We start from the raw sequence: 21441 nt of genomic DNA on the forward strand, positions 1-21441 counted from the left end.
AATAGGTCGTAGAGAATGTTTGATCGGTGATATTCTACCGACGTCGTAAAAATTATCAGGATCTTCTCTTGTGTAATAATTGTGAAAACAATATATTATACCGAGAACGCTAAAATTATACAATACTGAAGAAAACATCAATGTAACATATTTGATGAAAACTTTTGTACAATATGTTTAATTTGATGGTGCATGCTCGACACCAAAAGAGTTTTTATTTATTTATTTATTTATTATTATCAACGACGGTGATGAAATGAGGTTTTTTTTTAGAGCATCTAATAATTTATTACACAACGTTCCCATTTGATGAGCACTGAAGAAAAATTGTGAGGGATCCAGAAATTGAACAAGTGACGGGTGGTCTTTTATTATTTGATTGGTGCGAGAGTTGCAGTGTGTGGTTTAGGGTTGTAATGATTTTTATCGAAGTAGTTGAAACATCTATTACCCAACTTACCCATTACCCATTCCACCAAACCAATTGAAACGGTTCACCCTTTCTTTTATTCTAATGGTACGTAGGAACAAATCATTGGGTAGATTGTCAAAGTTCATACTTAACCTCATCAAAACATCAACCTCCTCGTTGATGAGGTGGCCCACCCGATCATCACCCTCTCAAATCCATCATCTATCCTTTGATGATTGAAAAGATCAAATTGCGTTGAGTACATAACTAACGGCTCAGATCCTCCACGCTCAATGTAGTGCACCATAAATACACGTAAAAATGTTCTCTTGCCCACCAAAAAAAACCGTTACTTGGTCCCGCACTAGCCGTTGTTCTTCCAGCTATTGTTAAAACTTCTCTCTCTAAACTCTTCTTTGGATCACACCTTCTTCCACCATCATGTCCAAAATTCTCCCTCTCTTCTGATTTTGCATCCCCAAACCCTAACCCTAGTTTTCAATTCTCAGAGTGCCCCCAGAAAATCCTAACCCTCGGTTTTCTTAAACTTTTTTTTTTTTTTTTTTAATTTTAATTTTATTTTAATTCTCGGATTTGCATAATATATAAACTTTAGATCACATTCAGATTCTTTCCTGACTGATTAATTGATTGAGTGCGAGTTTTTGTTAACTCCCTGGGTTTATAATAACCCAACGTTTTAGGTTCAAATTTGTGGATTTGAGAGGGATTTGATTGGGTTTGAGAATGTCGAATTTGTATGGAGATTTTAATCAAAAGATTGATTATGTATTTAAGGTGGTGTTAATTGGGGACTCGGCTGTTGGGAAAACTCAGCTATTGTCGCGGTTTGCGAGGAATGAGTTCAGTTTGGATTCAAAAGCGACTATTGGGGTGGAATTCCAGACAAAAACCATTGTTATTGATCACAAGACTGTGAAGGCACAGATTTGGGACACTGCTGGCCAAGAGAGGTTTGCCTTCTTGTTTGTTGTTGAGTTTCAATTTCAATTTATTCATGGCTAATAGTTAAATAATTGTTAATTTGTTGTTGAGTTTTTGTTTATTTTGTGGCAATGTTGAATTACTATCTAAATATAGAGTGGAACTGGCATCCCAAACAAAAGCAGTTAAATCTAATCTTACTTTGATTGAATACTGTGAAATCATTTCCAAAATTCATAACATAACAGAATCCTCACATCACTAATGAAAGTGTGAGATAGAAATTAGGTGCAGCACCCATTGGGGAGAAAATTAGAGAGAGTAGGTTTAGATGGTTTGAACACATATATCAGAGACCTAGAGATGCGCGGGTTGAATGAGGGAGATTAGTTGTAATAGAGGTAAAAGAAGGAGAGGGCAACCAAAGATAACATGGGATGGGGTTATTAAATATGGTTTTTAAAAGTTAAATGGTAGGTGAAATGACATGTAACAGAAAAGATTCGAGAGAGATAATTCATGTAGTCGACCCCATTCATATGGGATTAGGTCAAGCATGATGATGATGGAATCCTCACATGGTTGGGAAAAAATAAAAAATAATAAAAGAAGAAGAAGAGAGAAATGCGACGCTAGTAACTAATTTAGAGACCCAATTATGTTTTATACTAAAGCTATGCAATTTTATGATCAAATGAGAAAGTCGAATGTCAATGATGGCTAGCTAGCAGGAAATGATTATATACATTGACACTCGCTGTAAAGAACCTCAAAACGGACAGCAACACGCCAACACTCAGGGTGAAGAGTAATACAAAAATGCAGTCAAAATTATTATTTTTTGTAACCTCTCTCTCCAATATATATATATATGTATTGGAGAGAGAGGTTACAAAAAATAATAATTTTGACTGCATTTTTGGATATATATATTGGAGAGAGAGGTTACAAAAAATAATAATTTTGACTGCATTTTTGGATTGATCATTTTAGTCAATACTCTAATAAAATGCCATTACCTAATGCAGTCCCCATTAATTGAGGATGCTGCTGAGAGGCGGAATGGGTACAGGCCCTAACATTTGGGATTATCTTTTATTTTAATGAATACATTAATTAATTGTATGCATTGGATTTCCTGCAACTGCTTGCATACTTCAACCTAAACTGATCCAAAATTTCTGGAATCTTATTCCCTGCAACTGGATTTCTCCTCTTACTCTTATGAAGAAGGATAAGTTGGACGGCCTCCCTCACTGGTATAGTTTATGTGCGTCTTTTACATCATATATATATAATTATATACATGTATATAATTTGCTTGGTTAACACTTGTTTTTCGTTATTTTGTGATGAAGTCATTAATGCATCCTATTCTTGTTAAGGTTGCTAGGCTGGTTGATAGTTAAGTTTACAACTTATATGTTAATTTTTCTAATAGTGGTATATAGATTAAATTTGTGGATTGAGTCGTTCACTATACTTTAAGTCATGAATTCATCTATTTATGGACATTTGCCACTTTGTTAGAGAGACGCCGATCATAATTTTTTTTTTTTTTTTTTTTTTCAAGATTTTATTAATCAAGCAGTACAAAGAGAACAGGCCCCTAAATAACAAATACTGATTATAAAACCAGTTCACAAGTTAACAAAACATCAACAACTCATAACAAACTCAGTGGGGGAAAAAACCACTTCCAGAATCCCCAAACAAGAAATAAACCTCCATTTAAGCAAATCCACCAACTTCTCCAAAGATGAGTACCAAGTAAACAGATCCCATCGGGATCAAAACAATTGTCTCCCCAGTTATACTGCCACAAATCCAAGCAACCGACAGATCATACAAGCTCCTTTCAGCAAACCAGAAGGCAATGAAAACATGGCCCAATCAGGTTATTCCTCTCTATAATTGTAAATATCAGCCACATTACTTTTCAACATATCTAGGACTTAAAGAAAAACATCTTTAGCCACATGCGCAGCACTTTGTCCTGCTTCAGAATAGAGCACTTGATTATGATTCCACCAAATTCTCCAGATACAGGAAGTGAACACCATTTACGCCTACCATAATCTTCACATTCACTATCATACATTTAGCACTTCAAAGGTCATTTAATGATTGATTGACTTTCCAAATAATTTCCTTGCATCACAAGCTGATAATTTAAACTGTATGACCTTGTGTTTTATTAGATATTGGCTTGTCTATTCAATTTTTTTCCGTCGTCATCTCATTTATCAAAATATTCCAATTTTTTTAGCCATCGCTCCTATGTGCCCTCAAATAAGTAGTGTAAGCTAAAACAAATGCTGATCTTTTTGCGCACATTATTCTTTCATGTCATTGATCTTCAGTTTTGTTATTTGATTTAAATTCTGGTTGCCTACTAATTAAAGTGGTTCTCAAGATCTCTTTGCTGTCTACTTCTCACCCCATATATTAAAATTACATTATATATACATATAAAAAAGTAACTCCCCTGTCATGCTCTATTCATAGTTCTCCTAATCATGCCTAGTCTTTGAAGGTGGAAAGTTAGTGGGACTTAATGGCGCACAAGCCTCAAGGCGTATGAGTTGAGCATTTTAGTACTAGATTTTGAAAAGCATAGAGTGATAAATTTGTTATGGACTTTTTAGAGCATAGATTGCAGCAGTTCTATATAACAACAGAACCTCAGCTGCGGAATTTATATTAATTTGAATCCAAATAAGTCTATCAACTTCTAAAGTGACATTGTTTTGAAACTTCATTTCATGCATGCATCAAATGGCATCTGAATTAATGTGTGCACCATTCTAGTAGGGGAGAGTGAAACATGGTTAACCCTTTTTTAAATGTTATTTATTTTTTAAATACTGAGGCATTCACCTCACATTTGGTGGGCTTAACAAGGCACATAAGTTGCAGCTTTGTTTTGCACCATGGCTTGCAAGGCATAACTCACAAGCCTAATGATGACCTTTTAAATTCAAAGTATCAAGGCGCTTTAGGGATGCACTGCTGAGGAAATATAATTATTGGCTTTGAAATCTTGGATTGCACCAGTATATAGTTGTGTGTATATATCGAGGGGTTTGAAACTGTAGTCTCTCTCTTTCTCTATAGGTTCTAACTGTATTAACAATTAACAGTAGTAGACATACTTTGCCATTACTTTAGCAGTTGCTTAACCTAATAGTAAGCATAGCAGCTTTGTGGGATAATTTGTGTTTTTTTGTTGAAACACGTTGGCTCTTAGCTCTCATCTTCTTGTGTATTTAAGGGAATTTGATGGTTGTGAGAGAAAAATTCATATAGCAACTCTGGGGTGTAGATAAGTGGGAAAAGGTTTTCCTTTTTATTTTTAGGCTATGATTGGTGTTATGGAAACAACTCTACAAAGTCTTGACCCTATTATTAAGGCTCAGCTATATGAATCCCGTTTTGTAATTCTGTTTTCATCTAAGGTCATAACTATAGTTGAATCAAATTCTGATGTACCTGTTTGTTGTCTTCTAAAGATGTTCAAATTCTGCTTATCTTCCATCACAAATTACACATATTCTTTGTAAAGTTACCAAAATTTGAGCTGATGTACCAGCCAACTACTTTGATGGGATCTATACCCTTTAGTTGTTGGACCCAACCTGACCTAATTGAGCAAAATTGTTTGACTCCTTACATGCTCTAAATTTGTGTGTTAATGCAATTCACAATTTATTCAAGCTTTATTTTCCCTTTATAGGAGGTCTTATGGTATCTACTGTGTCTCCTCAGGTATCGAGCAGTGACAAGTGCATACTACCGAGGTGCAGTTGGTGCATTGTTAGTGTATGACATGACAAAGCGTCAATCATTTGAGCACATGGCAAGATGGCTAGAGGAATTAAGAGGGCATGCCGATAAGAGTATTATTATTATGCTTATTGGCAACAAGTGTGACTTGGGAAGTCTAAGGGCAGTACCAGTTGAAGATGCCCAGGAGTTTGCAGAAAGAGAGAATCTATACTTTATGGAGACCTCGGCACTAGATGCCACCAACGTTGAAACTGCATTTCTGAGGGTGCTATCAGAAATATACCGGATCATCAGCAAGAAGTCTCTTACTGCCAATGACGGTGGGGACCACTTGAAGTCGGGGTCTCTCAAGGGCACGACGATTTTTATTCCTAAACAGGAGCCAGATTCTGGAAAGAAGGGTGGCTGTTGCATGTCATCCTGATCTTCACTTTCTATCTTTTTCTTTTTTGTTTCTTTTCTTTTCTTTTTCTTTTTTTTTTTTTTGGAATATGTTGTTCATTTGGGCTACATATGCTTCAACAAAAAGCTAGCTATTGTGAAAAAAGAGTATTGGTATCAACTATGAAATGTGCATTGAAAGGGGTGTAGAGTTTTTTATTTTTATTTTTTTATTTTTGTGTCCCCTGATTTGAAATGAATGTGTATCTGATCAAAACCATCCTCACTCCTTGGAAAGCAGCCTAAATTGTATTATTCTCCTGAATCTTTTGTCCTGAAAATGATGGAATTATTTGTTTATATTAAAAGAGCTTCATTAACTGGGCAATTGAGGAAAGGAACAAATTGATATTCTTGAATAATGTTGGATCATTGGGCAATAACAAATTGATATTTATAATTGCAGAGATATTCAGGAAAATATCAGGAACCATTTGGAATTACACCACAAAATTCGAGCTATAAAGGTGATGTTGAGAAATTTATAAATATGAACTATAATTTCTGAAAATTTTGGAATTACTAAAAAATACGAATTATATCTAAAATTCAATAACAACAAATAATATGATGGATTGCACAATTCATCACAACTTTAGAAGTTCAATAATTTTCTGAAATTAATGGTAAGAAAAATGCGGAGAACTTGAGATTGTTGCTACTATAGTCCAAGCAAAACAGGGTTTAAATTCAAAAGCAAAATTCTCAAGTAATTGGATCTCAAAATTATGCATCACTTTTTAACTTTAATATTATGAATAATTAAAATTATTCAATACTACATTTTTTCAGTATTTCTTGATTTTTTCCAAATATAAGGTGTTTTTTTATTATTATTTCAAATATCATGATATTTTTTTTTTTCCTTCTTGGCAATAGCCAAATATCATGAATATATTTCTCACTTTGATTGTTGGACTTTAACCCAAAATTGGATATGAAAAAAAAAATTAGATAGTATATGTATTTAGACCAGTTTGACCAGTGACCCCATAGAACAGAAAAGGATGCACACGAGTTTCTTTCCTGCACCTGCGGGTATATTTATAATAATTATTATTATTTGAGTAAAAAATTGTTTTAAAATTTAATTTTGTATAAGTACCGCCCAAATTTCATTTTGAAATTTCCCATTTCGCCACTCTCAAAGCTTTCTCTCTTCATCTTGCGGAGATTTGCAGAGTAGAGCCCCTCCTAATCGATCAACAAGAAGAAACGTCCATTTTCAAGGTAACGAAACCATTTCTTTCTCAGGAAGTCCGAAAATCTGACACCTGAGTAGCCGGAAACTGACAATACAAGTCCTTATCTCTGAATAGATCCCCTCATTTTTCACCGGAACAATACTTGGTTACCGGAAAATTGTCATTTTCATGGCTCCGTCTAGAAATGAACTAATTTCAGGCAGATATGAGCCAATTTCGTTTGATAACTTTATTTGATTATATGTGCATTTACTTATATTTTCAGTTGAAGATTGATACAATCCCAGCATAGGCGTGTTCTTTCTGTTAGTCCAGACACCACATCGTTGCCGTCAGAGGTTCCTCCTCTACTCCTGGCACAATGCCGGAATCAAGAGACAGACTGTCCAGACCCAATAACGTTTCGACGATGTTTGCTCTTCAACGTCGAATAATCGGTGCTCTGGGAATTCTAGTTGACGAGCCAGAGATGGGGTTTGAGACTCCGTCTGGGAGGGGTACACAAGGATCGATTGGACTGGCGGATTTTCGTCGTGGTGCTGTTGGAAGGGGTAGTTTCGGAACACCAAGGATTGGAAATGGGCGTGGCCGGAGTTTGTCCAGATCGCCGTCGTTATATTGTCAAAACACTTTGATGGTAAATGGCCGGCGAGGCCGAGGACGTTCCACGAATAGTGTGTTACCTTCTTGGTATCCTAGAGAACCTCTTGGGGACGTCACTACTATTGTGCGGGTAATGATTTTTATTCTTGTTTGGTTAGGGCTTATGCATATTCTTGATTAGGGTTTTTTGGTTAATTGCATGGCCTATCATGCATTTGGTTCATTTATTTGTATATATGCTTTGAGTAGATTTCTTTTGCCTTATTCTTGTTTCTGTTTAGTTCTGGAGTTCATAGTTTTGATCACACATCTAGGAGTACTTAGATGGGGTCTTTGTGAATCTTGGATAGAATTAGATTCAATGTTAGTTGAGTTTCTTGTCCGTCCAATCCTTGTGGTTCTTGCTTGTGTTTGAGTCCATATTACATATATTCATTAAATCTGGTTTTAAATGGTCTGAAACAAACTTAATATCGTTTGCGGATCATATCTGTAATTTGGGTGCAGATTTTTTTGTCTTTTTGGTTTTGTGAAAATAGGGTATTTAGATGTATCTTGAGAAAAGGCATATGCAAGTTCGGGTTGAGAAAATATGATTGTGATCTTTGATATATATACGTATTACTTTTTCTGCGTTATTCTATGAGAATGAGAAACAATAGTGGAGTAATGAAATAATTAGATTGTTCCTATTCCATACTTCCTATGTTTTAATTTATGCTACTTTTCCCTCATTTTGATCCTAATTGTAAGTTGAAATTTGAATAATTTGAATTTAAAAAAATGGGTTTCTAATTTATTCATAGGCTTTTCCTTTTGAGTTTTTTTAAAAAATTGTTTTGTCATAGGCTTGTCAACTCATTTTGATCTGTGATGCAAAACTACTAAGATACTTCTGCTGTTATATGGTTTCTCTTCAGTTGATCCATGAAGTTATTTTTTTGCACTTATTTATTAGTTGACAAACAATGTTAGAATTTTTTTATAAATCAGGTTTTGTTCAGATTTGAATATTCTTGTAAAATCAGGCTCTATTCATGAACATTATTATTTTATTAATATCCTTTCAGTTATCAGCAGTGCTTACTTCATATGGCTAGTCTGCCATTCTGCTTAGCATATTCAGTACACTTGGCAAATTTGTATATGAGTCTTTTATGATTAGTATTAGTCCAATTCCTCATGTTAGTCTTCTTATAGTATTTTGCTATTTTCGTTATATTGTTCATACCAGTGATATTTTCATTTGTGATATTTATTACCTGATAAACCAGATTTGGCAGTTGTAGTTGTTCTGCTAATTATTTTCTTATTTTCATCTTTGAATTGGAACAGTATTGTTTAGTGAATGCAATTGTTGTTCTGCAGCCTTGACATGTGAGCAACAAATCACATTTGTGTTGATACATTTAAGCCAATTTGAGTGGCGGACAGTTGCTCAATTTGAGCACTTGATTATTATGATTTTTCCGAATATAATCTTTTCAATTAACCTTTGTCCACTTCCTATATTAGCTTGTCTTGCAATTTATCATTGCTGTGAGTAACAGAATTTACCATTGATTTGAAGTTGGGTTAAAAGCAGATTGGATGTAGTTTGGTTAAGGTGCATTTTCTCTTTTTTCTTTTCTTCTTCTTGCCTGGGTGTTCTTTTAGCATATTTTCATGTTGAATTTGATTCTAAATGGATTCTTTCAGTAGGCCATTGAAAGAAGTGCTAGCTTGAGAGAAATCGAAGGCCAACAAATTGAGAGACCAATACCCCAGGACCAAGTAGTTCTTGATCCTTCTGTATCTCCATCGGGTGCTGAACTCGAGCACAATATTTCTATGATCTCTCCAGGTCCTACACTTGGAATGAAGTGTTGCCCAATTTCTGTTGGTAAGGTGTCTAAGATATTGCTTAATATCACTAACCAGGATGCTGGAGAATCAATTTTCCTCACACCCCCAAAAAAGCTTCTGAACTCAATCAACACAGTAGAGAAAGTTGTGATGGAGGAATTAAGGAAACTGAAGAGAACCCCTAGTGCAAAGAAGGCAGAGGGGAAAAAAAGAGTGCGCACATTGATGTCACTGCGTTGATCTGCACAGTTTTAGTTACATCTCCACATCAATGCTTGTTGAGAGGAAAAAGATTGAGGATTTTGGAAGAGATGATTATGGACAACTGTCCTGTGTGGTAAGATTGATCACCTTCTGATGAAATTTTGGGCTTTCAAGGAAGAATAAGTAGATACTTATATTTTTCTGTTTACTTGTTAACATCCAGCTGAAAGTCTTAGATTAGGATTAGTAAGCAATTTTGCTTGTTTTATTATCTACTTGATGTCTTGGTGTAGGGCTACGAGCATGTTTGCTCCTTGCTACTGTTATTTGTTGAAGTTCTTGTGATAGGATAGCAGATATTTTTTTGGATTGATGTACAGAAAGCCCAAGTCTTTGTCTCTGCTTCATTAGTTCAGCAGGCCATGTAATAACATTTCTTCTCAAATATTATAAGGACCATTTTGTTGAAACTAAGTTTTCTACATGTGCTTGGTTACAATTATTGCTATTAGTCTCTTTGTTAATGTAGGGGCTATAGGCAAGGACTGAAACCACTGGAAAACCCTCTTTGGTCTCTTCCAGAAAGGTCTGAGAGGCAGCAATTTCATTTTCTGCCATTTGGGAGAGGATCAAGAGGGTGCCCTTGAGCTTCACTAGCAATGCAGGTTGGTCAGACTAGCGTTGCTGCTATGATTCAGTACTTCAAATGGAATTTTGGTGATCGAGGAAATGGGAAAGTGGACAGTGAAGAGGGACCAGGGTTGACCCTTCCAAGGGATTGTCTTTGGTTTGATTCCCAGTGCCTAGGCTCAATCAGTCAATCCATTTCCATCAATCTGAGCTATAATATTGGATAGAAGAGGAAAGGTAAGTTAAAAGAACAAGGGGACAAGTTTGTTATGGCTGTGTAAAGCAGAAAATTATCATCTACCAATGCATTAACTTTTACTAGGTTGTCCAAGGAGTATAACTCATGCATGCATTGGTGCATATAATTTGTGATTTGCATTTGTTTGTGTGCCAATCAACCTAGGTCATCTGGGTTTCACTTAGTTTGTGGCCAAGTTTCGATGCTAAAGTTAAGGTTGGCTTTTAGTTCTTCGTTGACTTGATTTGTCATGCACCACAACATTGATGTTTTAACTTGCCACAAATTAGGGGAAGTGGTCTAACTTCTGGCTGTCACAAACATTTGGTTAAAATGCAAAAATGGACAGATTACCAATATTGTATTAGAAATCTGTTATAATTTATGGAAGCTTAAATCTTTGCCATTATTATAGAGAACATTGCATATGGTGATCTTAATGCTAGCATTTAAAAAAATAAAAAATGAATAACATTAAACAAAAGGGATGAGAGCTATTGAAATAAATTAAAATTTCTATACATCATCAATCTTTCATTATAAGTAAGTTACGTGAAACATAAAAAAAATGAACTATATCAAGTATCACCCTTATTATAAAGAGAACCAGAGTTTCATCTTTATAGAAAGCCTCTGTTTTACCATCACTATAGTTTCATTTTATTCACAGGTTCAACCATGGCTGATTTCAATGACTTCCTCATTCTTCTGATTGTTTGGCTCATCACCACCATCTTACTCCGGTCCCTCTTCAAATGTCTAACTATGTCCCGTCCTCCACCTAGCCCACAAGCAGTGCCAATCATCGGTCACCTCCACCTTCTTGGTCCAATACATCACCAAGCTCTTCACAACATCTCAGTCCGCTATGGTTCCTTAATTCACATCTTCCTAGGCTCAGTTCCTTGTGTTGCTGCTTCCTCCCTAGAAATGGCCAAAGAGTACCTCAAAACCCATGAAACTTCCTTTTCCAACCAATTCCAGACAAATGCTGTTGATTACCAACTTATGGCTCAAAAGATTTCACCTTTGCTTCTTGTGGACCTCATTGGCCAAAGAGGTTAGGAAGTTGATCCATGCATGAGATATCTGAGCTCATGGGAAAGTTTAATCCTTCTGATTTTATTTGGTTTTATAAGGATTTGGATTTGCAGGGATTTAGAAAGAGGCTCAAGGATGTTCATGAAAGGTTTGACAAAATGATATGTAGAGGATCATAGAGGAACACAATGAAGCGAGGAGGAAGAGGAAGGAGATTGGTGATGGAGGTGAAGGATGTGCTTGACATTTTACTTGATATATATATATATATATATATATATATGTATATATATATTGGAGGATGGAAGCTCGGAGATGAGGTTGACTACAGAGAACATTAAGGCCTTCATTCTGGTAATTATTTTTTAATTTTTTTAGCATTTCTTTTTCAAATATTAATATAACTATATTCTCTAACATGGAAGCAATCACGTAGTAATTAACCTCAAGCTGATTATCTTGATGAATTAGATAGTTTACAACCATAGATTAGTATTGCTGATTGATCATCATAACTTCTCCAATTTTCATAAAGTTGATTTGATGAGCATGGTTGCTTGACATAATCTTTTTAAGGAATTCAAATAATATTTATCAGGCCATCACTTCAATTGGCTAGCTCAAATTTATTATTATTGGGTATATTAATATTAACAAATCAAATCAGGGCTTTCTCTTTTCAAATACTTAGATGAAGAAGAGATACGAAGACTGAAAGCTTGTTATGAAAAATATATGTGCAGAAAAGTAATAATCGCCTTCTTTCATAAGAAACCTAAATGCGAAGAAAATAATTATGGTGTATGATTTTTCTCTGGGTCCATGAGACCACTTCTTCCAATTATGACTGATGTAGCAGTAACAAGTTGTGATTCTTATGACAACATTAAGTTACAAGATGAGATGGAAAGTTGACAAAACAATGATCCCAAGTACCTAGCTCCTGCATATTTCAATATGTGTGTGTATATATATATATATATATATATATATATATATATATCTATTATTTTGCTGTGCAAATTATTAATACTATTTTTTGAATGCCTCCCAAGTGAATTATTTCTGATACAGATTAATTTTTGGAATGGGGAAAAAAAAAATACAGAGCTACAAGGGGCATTACTCATGCATGTATTGGTGAATATAATTTGTGGGTTGAATTGGTTTGTGCCAATGGTTTTCAGTTAGTTTGTGACCAAGTTTCTATATTATAGTCAAGTCTGGTTTTTAGTTCTTCATTGACCTGGTTTATAGATTTTTAATTAAAAGAAACTTGAAAATGATGTGTAGCATATGCATGCACGGCAACATTGTTGTTTTTAACTTGCCACAAGTAGCGGCAAGTGGTCTAACTTCTGGCTGTCACAAGCATTTGATTAAAATGCAAAAATGGACAGATTACCAATATTTTTATTAGAAATCTGTTATAATTTATGGAACCTTAAATCTTTGCCATTATTATAGAGAACATTGCATATGGTGGTGATCTTAATTCACATCTTCCTTGGCTTAGTCCCTTGTGTTGTTGTTGCTTCATCCCCAGAAATGGCCAAAGAGTTCCTCAAAACACATGAAACTTCCTTTTCCAAACAAATGCTGTTCATTACCCAACCTAAGGATCAAAAGATTTCACCTTTGCTTCTTGTGGACCTCATTGGAAGTTCATGAAGAAACTATGCATGTCCGAACTTCATGGAGGCCGAACACTAGGCCTCCTACTTCCAGTTAGAGCTTTATGGTGTCACTTTTAGAAAAGGCCAAAGCTGGCAAGGCTGTTGATGTTGGAGGAGAGCTAATAAGGGTGACAAACAATGTTAATATCAAGAATGGTTATGGGTGAGAGTGAGGATCTATGGAGCTGGGGAGGTTAGGAAGTTGATCCATGCATGAGATATCTGAGCTCATAAGAAAGTTTAATCTTTCTGATTTTATTTGGTTTTGTAAGGATTTGGATGTGCAGGGATTCAGAAAGAGGCTCAAGGATGTTCAAGACAGGTTTGACAAAATGATATGTAGAGGATCATAGAGGAACACAATGAAGCGAGGAGGAAGAGGAAGGAGATTGGTGATGGAGGTGAAGGATGTGCTTGACATTTTACTTGATATATATATTGGAGGATGAAAGCTCGGAGATGAGGTTGACTACAGAAAACAATAAGGCCTTCATTCTGGTATAATTATTTTTAAATTTTTAGCATTTCTTGTTCAAATATTAATATTACTATTTTCTCTAACATGTAAGCAATCATGTACTAGTTAACCTCAAGCTGATTATCTTGAAGAGTTAGATAGTTTACAGAATTGTGGGACACCGTAGATTAGTATTACTGATTGATCATCGTAACTTCGCCAACTTTCAGAATGTTGATTTGATGAGCATGGTTGCTTGAAGTAATCTTTTTAAGGAATTCTATTTTTTTTTTCCTCTTTTATTTTTTTTCTTATAATTGTTACATAAAGTCATCTTAATCATCATTGCCTTAAATCCCATATGAATAGGGTTCAGCACATGGAATTCTAAAGTCATTTTTAATAATCTCATCCCATTGTTGTATGTGTTCAAACTATCTCAGTCTAGTCTCTCTTATTTTTAAAGGTACTTTAGTTGGTTGTAGTGATGTTGCCTTGGTTATAATGTCAAGCAAGATGGATTTTTTTTTATAATTATTTTGTTGTTTAAATTTATCATTGCTTTTCTTGTCAGCAGTAAATTGTAATCAGATGACTGATTTGGAGTTTGGTGACCTAGTGTATAATCAGAAAGGGAAAATAATTGTAACTTGTTCCTCTTATATAACCTGTTGTTGTTATAGATTTTTTTATATAACCAATGAAGATATATATTACATTTTTGAATATATATACAGGACATTTTTTCTGCTGGACCCAATACGTCTGCCAGTACCATTGGATGGGCATTAGCAGAGTTCATCAACCATCCCAATGTAATGGAGAAGGCAATGTAAGAGATTGATTCTGTTGTCGGAAAGAAGATATTGGTAGAAGAATCGGATATGGCAAACCTTCCTTACCTACAAGCCATTGTAAAGGAAACACTAAGGCTTCACCCTGCTACCTTATTAATTGGTAGAGACTCAAGTGAAGATTGCACCATCTTTGGCTATGAAATACCAGGAAAGACTGGGCTCTTTGTTAATGTATGGTCTATAGGCACTGGGAAAAACCTCTGGAGTTCTGTCCAGAAAGGTTTGTGATCAGTGAAGAAGGGAATGGAAAAGGGCAGTTGGATGTGAGGGGACAGCATTTCCATTTTATGTCGTTTGGGAGCTGACGAAGAGGGTGCCCTGGAACTTCACTAGCATTGCAGGTGGTTCAAACCAGCCTTGCTTTTATGGCTCAATGCTTTGAATGGAAGGTTGGTGATGGATGGACATGGAAGAGGGACTTGGATTGACTTTTCCAAGTGATCAACCTTTGGTTTGTATCCCAGTGCCTAGGTTTAATCCATTTTCATCAATGTAACCCCATGAATAACGAAAAATCAACTACTATGCTTCACTGCCATTACAGAGAATGGAAGGAAAAAAGTTAATTTTTTTTTTAACAATGAAGTTTGTTGTTCTTATATGCAACTCTGATTAGTAGGAAGTTGGGAAGGAAGTAGTTGCATTATTAAACCATCCATGCTATGGAATTTTTTCATAATAAAATAACAAATATCAGGTGAGGTTTATTTCAGCGCAATCATACATATAACATGTATCAAATTATATCAATTCTTTAGACAATTATAGATATGCTGTCAAAATTAAACCAGTAGCAGAAAGAAGAAAGTATAATATGCAGCAACCATAAGAAAGCATCTTATATATATTCAATTCAGTACAAATCTCATGTATTGAATGCAAAAAACTTCACAGCTTTTTAGTTTAGAATCAAGAAAGAAAATTAAAAATAGAAACTAAGAAATTAAACTTGATAAAACTTGGAAGTTTTTATTGATCATCTCAATTGAATACAAATAATTGTGAGTATTACAAAATTTTTCAAAACAACATACAAATGCAAGAATACTGATTGATCGATCAATTAAATGATCTTGTAGCAATTATATACAAAGAATTCAAGAACCTTGCTAGTCATATCATATATTACATATAGACAATTGGTCAAGTCCTACACAAATGGAATTAAATGGCGAGCAACGCGTAAGATGTTGGAGATATTGCGGTGGACAACAAATCGTAACTAGCTCATAGTTCTTCTCGATCTTGGTGCTGACCCCATACAAGAAGCCTTCAAATCTCTCCTCAATCAACTGATAAACTTCCTTCATTTCCAAATAGACACAAGCCGTTAGTAAGGCGTCTGAACCGGCTTGATGTGCAATCCCTAAACGGCATACTCCCAACATATTCGCCATTCTTTCCAAACCCATCTCTCCACATAATAGCCCTCGACAATACTTGGCGATATACTTCACATCATAGACACGGCCGACTATATTACCAAGGCTTTCAATAAATTCCATGGATGAATCTGGCAAAGGACTCCCAGTTACCAGTTTGACTACGTAAGCCATATCATACAAGCCATGAAATGTGATCCACTTAATACCATGATGGGATTTGACCAAGTTTCTGAAGGTTGTTGCAAATAAATTCATATCAACTCCTTCCAAATTCAACCCTCCGCGCTGATTCTTCTTAAAACTGACACCCGGACTCTTTCTAAAGTTGAACTGCCAGGTACCTCCTATATTTCCTTCATCGTCAAACAATGTAAACCCAATTTGAGTCAACCTCATACGATCGGTATTATACTTGAGATCATGGTAGTGCTCATCTTCGGATGCATTTCTTGACGGTACATGCAAAAAACCTGTGAACTCCGTATCCATAGCCACAAACGAATAGCGCTGCATGATCTTGTCAAGAACACATACTTCTGGTAAAAAATTTCCTTGCCAGACTTCTTTAATCCACATGATGTCTTGATTCTTAATGAAGAAGTTAAAAGAGAAATTAATCCGTACATGTTATTAAAACCTTTCCCTCCTTTGACGAAAAAGAGAAATCGAAAACCGGAAAATGACTGGGAGATTCAAAGGATAGGAAGGAAGATCTAAAAAGAAGAGATCAGCTACCTTTGGAATGAATTAAAAGAAGACTCTGCTCAACAGTAGTTGTTGTTCTAAACGGTCCTTCTTGCTTGAGAGTACGTACGATCCAAGAAAGTTTGTAGCAAGCAGCAAGCAGCAAGCAGCAAGAAATAGAATTCCAACCAGGCTATTGAAGTGCCTGTAATAGCTATATACGGCGGTGGATGTAATTCCGAAAAGAGGCGCTAGTGCAATCGAAAATGAACGCATATATAGGGAAATTAATGACTTAACTCTGACTTAAGTATCAAGATATCTACTAACATGGAAGTAGTTTTGGACTATACATACAAGTGCAGCCTCGCGTATATTTTAAGAAAATAATACCTAAATCTATATATATATGCGTGGCGGCGCTGTCCAAGTGAGGAGAGTTGTCCTAATGGGTTGCTATCCTAGCCCAATTTTGGTTAAGGATTGGGCCCGCCTTTAGTTATTACTACTAGCCCAGTAAAAGAGATATCCTTATGGGCCGCAGAGTAATTACTAGCCCAATAGAGAAACATTCACTCATTGAGTTAAGGATTAGCCTGTTATGGGTTGAGTGTTTTAATATATATAATAATATATTATACAATACTATAAATTATTTTTGAGATAATAATATTTATGATTTATTGTGCATTTATTTATTTATTTTATATTATTATATACTTATAATGTTATTTTATTTATATTATTATATATCATGTCTATATTATATAATATGTAAATATTAAATAATAATATTATAATTCATTATATTTTTTCATTACATATAGGATACATTATTTAATATTTTTCATTTATTATAATATACTATATGTTAAATATATGATGTATCACATAATAAATAGTATACATGATTGTTTTTGTTTTAGTATATCTTATTTTATATTTACTTATTGGTTATTCTTATAAAATTAAATATTTTTTTTTTCTTAATGAGTACTCACACACTCCCTCTCCAAGAAAAAGTTTTAAATATTGTATTTTATTATCATGTATTGATTATTGTTAGTATTTTGTGAAATAATTGAATTGCATACATTCTTCATATTTTACGGTTTTTTTGAACTAATAAAAATAATAATTTTAAAAGGATTTTAATTTTAATTTTAAATTATTTTAAAATTATTATTATTTTTTAATTTCCAAATTGAATACTCTTAAAGTTCATAATAGGAGCTTGAGTTTTCAAACAATCTAAGATTCGTTTTCCTCCGTAAGTGGTCATACACAGGTAGCTAAAGCCAATTCGGACATGATATAGTTGCTAGATTTGGATATCCATTACAACTTTGAAGAAACCCATATAAGGAAGTCATCCCATCAAAATGTGGCAATTTTACGGGCAGGTGATATTTAGTGAAGCTGTATGTGGTGAAGGTACCATTAATATACCATTTTAAATTAGAAAAATGATTCGTAAGTTGATTACTTAAGGTGAATTATCTGACCTACATGTTTTGATTGGTCTTATAAACAAAATATAAAAAAATGAGATCCTTTACTTTCTTATATTTAATAAAAATAATCAATAAAAACTTATAAATTAGACAATTTACTTTGATAATTTTGTCCAAATATCACTCTTTAAATTATTTATCAAACCAAATCTCCATCAACATAAATAATTATTGTCGTAAACAGTTTCAAAACAATGGAGATCTAGCACCCCACAGATAAGATCAGATCAGATCAATTATAATTATTATAGCCATCCTTGTTGACTAGTCAAAATAATTTGTACGCACGAAATTATATATAATACTCCATATAGGAGCCTCACACCGACGCCAATGAACTTCATTTAACTAATTTGTCCACTTCTGTAGTTCTGTGTTTAAGCTGTAAAATGATATTTAGGTACGAATGAATTCCCAACTCTTTGTTGGAAGTATTAATGTGAATTGTTACTTAAATGATAAAAAAATATTTAGGACCAACAGCATATAATGAAATTAAAACTAAAGATGGGTATATAATGAATTTTATAATATTTGAATTGGGTATTATTGGATCAATGTTAATTAAATATACATTTTTCTTTTTTATAATTGTATCTTAATTGAAAATTCTAGTAATAAGAAACATTTTGCAAGAATGTAATATATTGTGAATATCTTTCTCTTCCTCTTTAATATAGTCTCCTGCTTGGTGAAATAATAATAATAATAATAATAATATCTTTCTATCGTTAATGAATATCTGCTGTAAATAGTTTAGTGGGCATATATCATGTCATTGTCTATTGTCAACAATGGAGAATAGAGTGAGCTAAGAAAGAGAGACTCTTTGTGTATATAAATGTAAGACTCACATGCTTTGCTTCTCATCAAATCAAACTAAACTACATCGGCCATGAAGAAGGCTCCAAATCTTTCAATTCTTCTTCTCTCTCTCCTCTTTCTCTCTCTACCATCACCTTCTGTTTCGGAACGCTGCAACCCACAGGACAAAAAAGTCCTCCTACAGATCAAAAAAGCCCTAAACAACCCATACCACCTTGCCTCATGGAACCCACAAAATGATTGTTGTGATTGGTATTGTGTGGAATGTGACTCCACCACCAACCGCATTAATGCCCTCACTATCTTCTCCGGCAATATCTCCGGCCAAATTCCGGCTGCCGTCGGCGACCTCCCCTATCTCGAAACCTTAATCTTCCGTAAACTCACAAACCTCACCGGAACCATCCCTCCGGCCATCGCCAAACTCTCTCTCCTCAAAATGATCAGACTCAGCTGGACCAACCTCTCCGGACCTGTCCCTACATTCCTCAGTCAACTCAAAAACCTTACCTTCCTCGACCTCGCATTCAACGACCTCACCGGTGAAATTCCGGCGTCACTGTCGGAGCTCCCCAACCTCGACGCGATTCACTTAGACCGGAACAAACTCACCGGGAAAATCCCAGATTCCTTCGGAAAGTTCTCCGGCAAAGTCCCGGAACTTTATCTATCTCACAACATGCTCACCGGTGAAGTTCCGAAGTCTCTGGGTGTTCTGGACTTCCCGAGGATTGATTTTTCGCGCAACAAACTTGTGGGTGATGTGTCATTCTTGTTTGGTCCCAACAAGAGCATACAAATCATTGACTTATCGAGGAACCTGTTTGAATTTGATCTTTCGAAGGTTGTTTTCCCGGCGAGCTTGACGTCGTTGGACTTGAATCATAATAAGATCACAGGGAGTCTTCCGGCGGGGTTGACGGCACTGAGCTTGCAGTTCCTGAACGTGAGTTATAACCGACTGTGCGGTCAGATTCCGACCGGTGGGAAATTGCAGGATTTCGATTACTCTTCTTATTTCCATAATCGGTGCTTGTGTGGTGCTCCATTGCCGGCCTGCAAGTGATTCCGGCGAGTTTGTAAGAAGAAACCGGCGCTTCGCCGGAAAACTACTGTTGTAAATTATAAACAATTCTGTTGAATTTGCAGCTTATGGGTGTTGGTGATAAGAAAATTAAAATAAGAGCAATTACTGAATGAGTAAGAATTTTGCAAAGATATGATCATTTATGCAGTGTACCGACCGTTCTTTTACTATTCTGTCAAATATACGGTTTCGATTCCCATTTTGATTCCAAATCCATTGAAATAGACCGAATAGTGAATTATTATATATATTATAATATTAATAAACAATAATATAATATATACTATTACAAAGATAAAATATTATACAAGTACATGACAATACGTTTTTTTAGTCTATACACAAGGATATTTACTGTCAAATGATTTTTACTTTTAAATTTCATATTTGTTTCACAAAAACAGATGATAGTCCATTTGATTTAAGATTACAAATATGTTTCATTTATTGATAGACAAGTTTATTATTGTTTTTTTGATAAGCCAATTCATATGGTTAATGGTAGGTTATTGAGATTTTTTTTTTTTTTTAAAGAAAGGTAAAAATAATAATAATAATAAAAAATAAAATAGTTTTTTAAAAAATTGTAATTCGGATCCGAACCAAACTAGTCTTCACAATTCGGTTCAATTCGAAGCCTCAGCAATTTCAATTTTGATCCTAATTTTTTAAAAACTGTTAAAATCAATTCAATTTTGGTTTACACCACCTTACCGAATATAATCATGTGGACCTCTACATATTAGTATGATAAATCCTGCAAGGAGTTTAGATATTGGATATTCTTTTAACATAACCAGCATATAATGTGATTTCAACATTAGGATCCCAAAAAATTATGCTTGAAAATTTTGTACAAAAATTCAATTTGTGTAAACAATTTTGAAACTGTTAATTGTTCACCGCACCAAAACATTTTTGCAGCTCAATTCTAGATTTCTTTTTTCGCTAATCTTCTTCCACCAACAAATACATTTTCTGAATAGCTAGTACTCCTTTCACGTTTTGGGTTGGGCTTTTGAATCCAATTCCTGGGCCCCCTGGCCCGCAATCTAAGCAGGCTAAGGTGATGAGGCTAGAATCACCTCAACTAGTTGGGCTAGGCCTAAGTTTTATCTAGAGCCCAAATTTTATTTTATTTTTTTTTTGGATTTGGATCAATATTATTAGTATTATCCTATAGGTCCAACCCCGACCAAGTTGTATAAAATAATAAAATTTATTTTTTTTTTTTACTGGTATTATAGATATTCTATTTATAGATGCATGTCCATTTTCATTTAGTTTTGATATATCTTCTGAATTCTAAATTTTTATTAATATGAACTATTTTTAACTTTGCGACCTGTTAGATATTACGATATCTAACAAGTGCTTAAAATAAAAAAAAAAACTTGATATCGTTAATCTAATAAATATAATTATAATCGCATGATTAAATATAATTGTATATATTATCATCGTTTTAGTCTTAGTCCTATATAAATAACGGCCACATGAATTATGTCTCAATTCTTTTCATTTACACACCATTTCAACAGCAAGGATTTTTTTCTCTCCCTGCAATTAAAAAGTCAGAATTCACATTCACACTGACTTTAAT

At 34.5% G+C, this 21441-nt stretch overlaps 4 protein-coding genes and 1 pseudogene across 4 annotated transcripts; 4 read left to right on the forward strand and 1 right to left on the reverse strand.

Moving 5' to 3' along the window:
- Positions 1-669: 669 nt before the first annotated feature.
- LOC132292539 (ras-related protein RABA4d-like) lies at positions 670-5632 on the forward strand. Its single transcript, XM_059790371.1, has 2 exons — positions 670-1386; positions 5126-5632. Exons 1-2 carry the CDS (start codon positions 1160-1162, stop codon positions 5568-5570), a joined length of 672 nt encoding a protein of 223 aa, XP_059646354.1. The 5' UTR covers positions 670-1159; the 3' UTR covers positions 5571-5632.
- A 1436-nt stretch (positions 5633-7068) lies between these two features.
- Positions 7069-9895, forward strand: LOC132284862 (protein POLYCHOME-like). The gene is made up of 2 exons (XM_059786998.1): positions 7069-7525; positions 9097-9895. The coding sequence occupies exons 1-2, from the start codon at positions 7154-7156 to the stop codon at positions 9478-9480; spliced, it is 756 nt and encodes a 251-aa protein (XP_059642981.1). The 5' UTR covers positions 7069-7153; the 3' UTR covers positions 9481-9895.
- Positions 9896-10886: 991 nt separating this feature from the next.
- LOC132284873 (cytochrome P450 93A3-like) lies at positions 10887-14872 on the forward strand (annotated as a pseudogene).
- Positions 14873-15461: 589 nt separating this feature from the next.
- LOC132289057 (putative CCR4-associated factor 1 homolog 8) lies at positions 15462-16304 on the reverse strand. The gene has a single exon (XM_059789903.1). It carries the CDS (start codon positions 16302-16304, stop codon positions 15462-15464), a length of 843 nt encoding a protein of 280 aa, XP_059645886.1.
- A 2483-nt stretch (positions 16305-18787) lies between these two features.
- Positions 18788-19948, forward strand: LOC132292555 (polygalacturonase inhibitor-like). The gene has a single exon (XM_059790372.1). It carries the CDS (start codon positions 18822-18824, stop codon positions 19815-19817), a length of 996 nt encoding a protein of 331 aa, XP_059646355.1. The 5' UTR covers positions 18788-18821; the 3' UTR covers positions 19818-19948.
- Positions 19949-21441: the final 1493 nt, after the last annotated feature.

Source organism: Cornus florida, unplaced genomic scaffold (assembly GCF_030987335.1).
Source record: "Cornus florida cultivar Cherokee Brave unplaced genomic scaffold, ASM3098733v1 CherokeeBrave_3.0.0_Hap2_Chr02, whole genome shotgun sequence".
NCBI classification, from domain to species: domain Eukaryota; kingdom Viridiplantae; phylum Streptophyta; class Magnoliopsida; order Cornales; family Cornaceae; genus Cornus; species Cornus florida.

Coding starts and splice junctions, on each gene's coding strand:
- LOC132292539 (XM_059790371.1), top strand. CDS start 1,160: ATGTCGAATTTGTATGGAGATTTTAATCAAAAGATTGATTATGTATTT. Junction 1,387..5,125: donor GACACTGCTGGCCAAGAGAG/GTTTGCCTTCTT, acceptor GTGTCTCCTCAG/GTATCGAGCAGTGACAAGTG.
- LOC132292555 (XM_059790372.1), top strand. CDS start 18,822: ATGAAGAAGGCTCCAAATCTTTCAATTCTTCTTCTCTCTCTCCTCTTT.
- LOC132289057 (XM_059789903.1), bottom strand. CDS start 16,304: ATGTGGATTAAAGAAGTCTGGCAAGGAAATTTTTTACCAGAAGTATGT.
- LOC132284862 (XM_059786998.1), top strand. CDS start 7,154: ATGCCGGAATCAAGAGACAGACTGTCCAGACCCAATAACGTTTCGACG. Junction 7,526..9,096: donor ACGTCACTACTATTGTGCGG/GTAATGATTTTT, acceptor TTCTTTCAGTAG/GCCATTGAAAGAAGTGCTAG.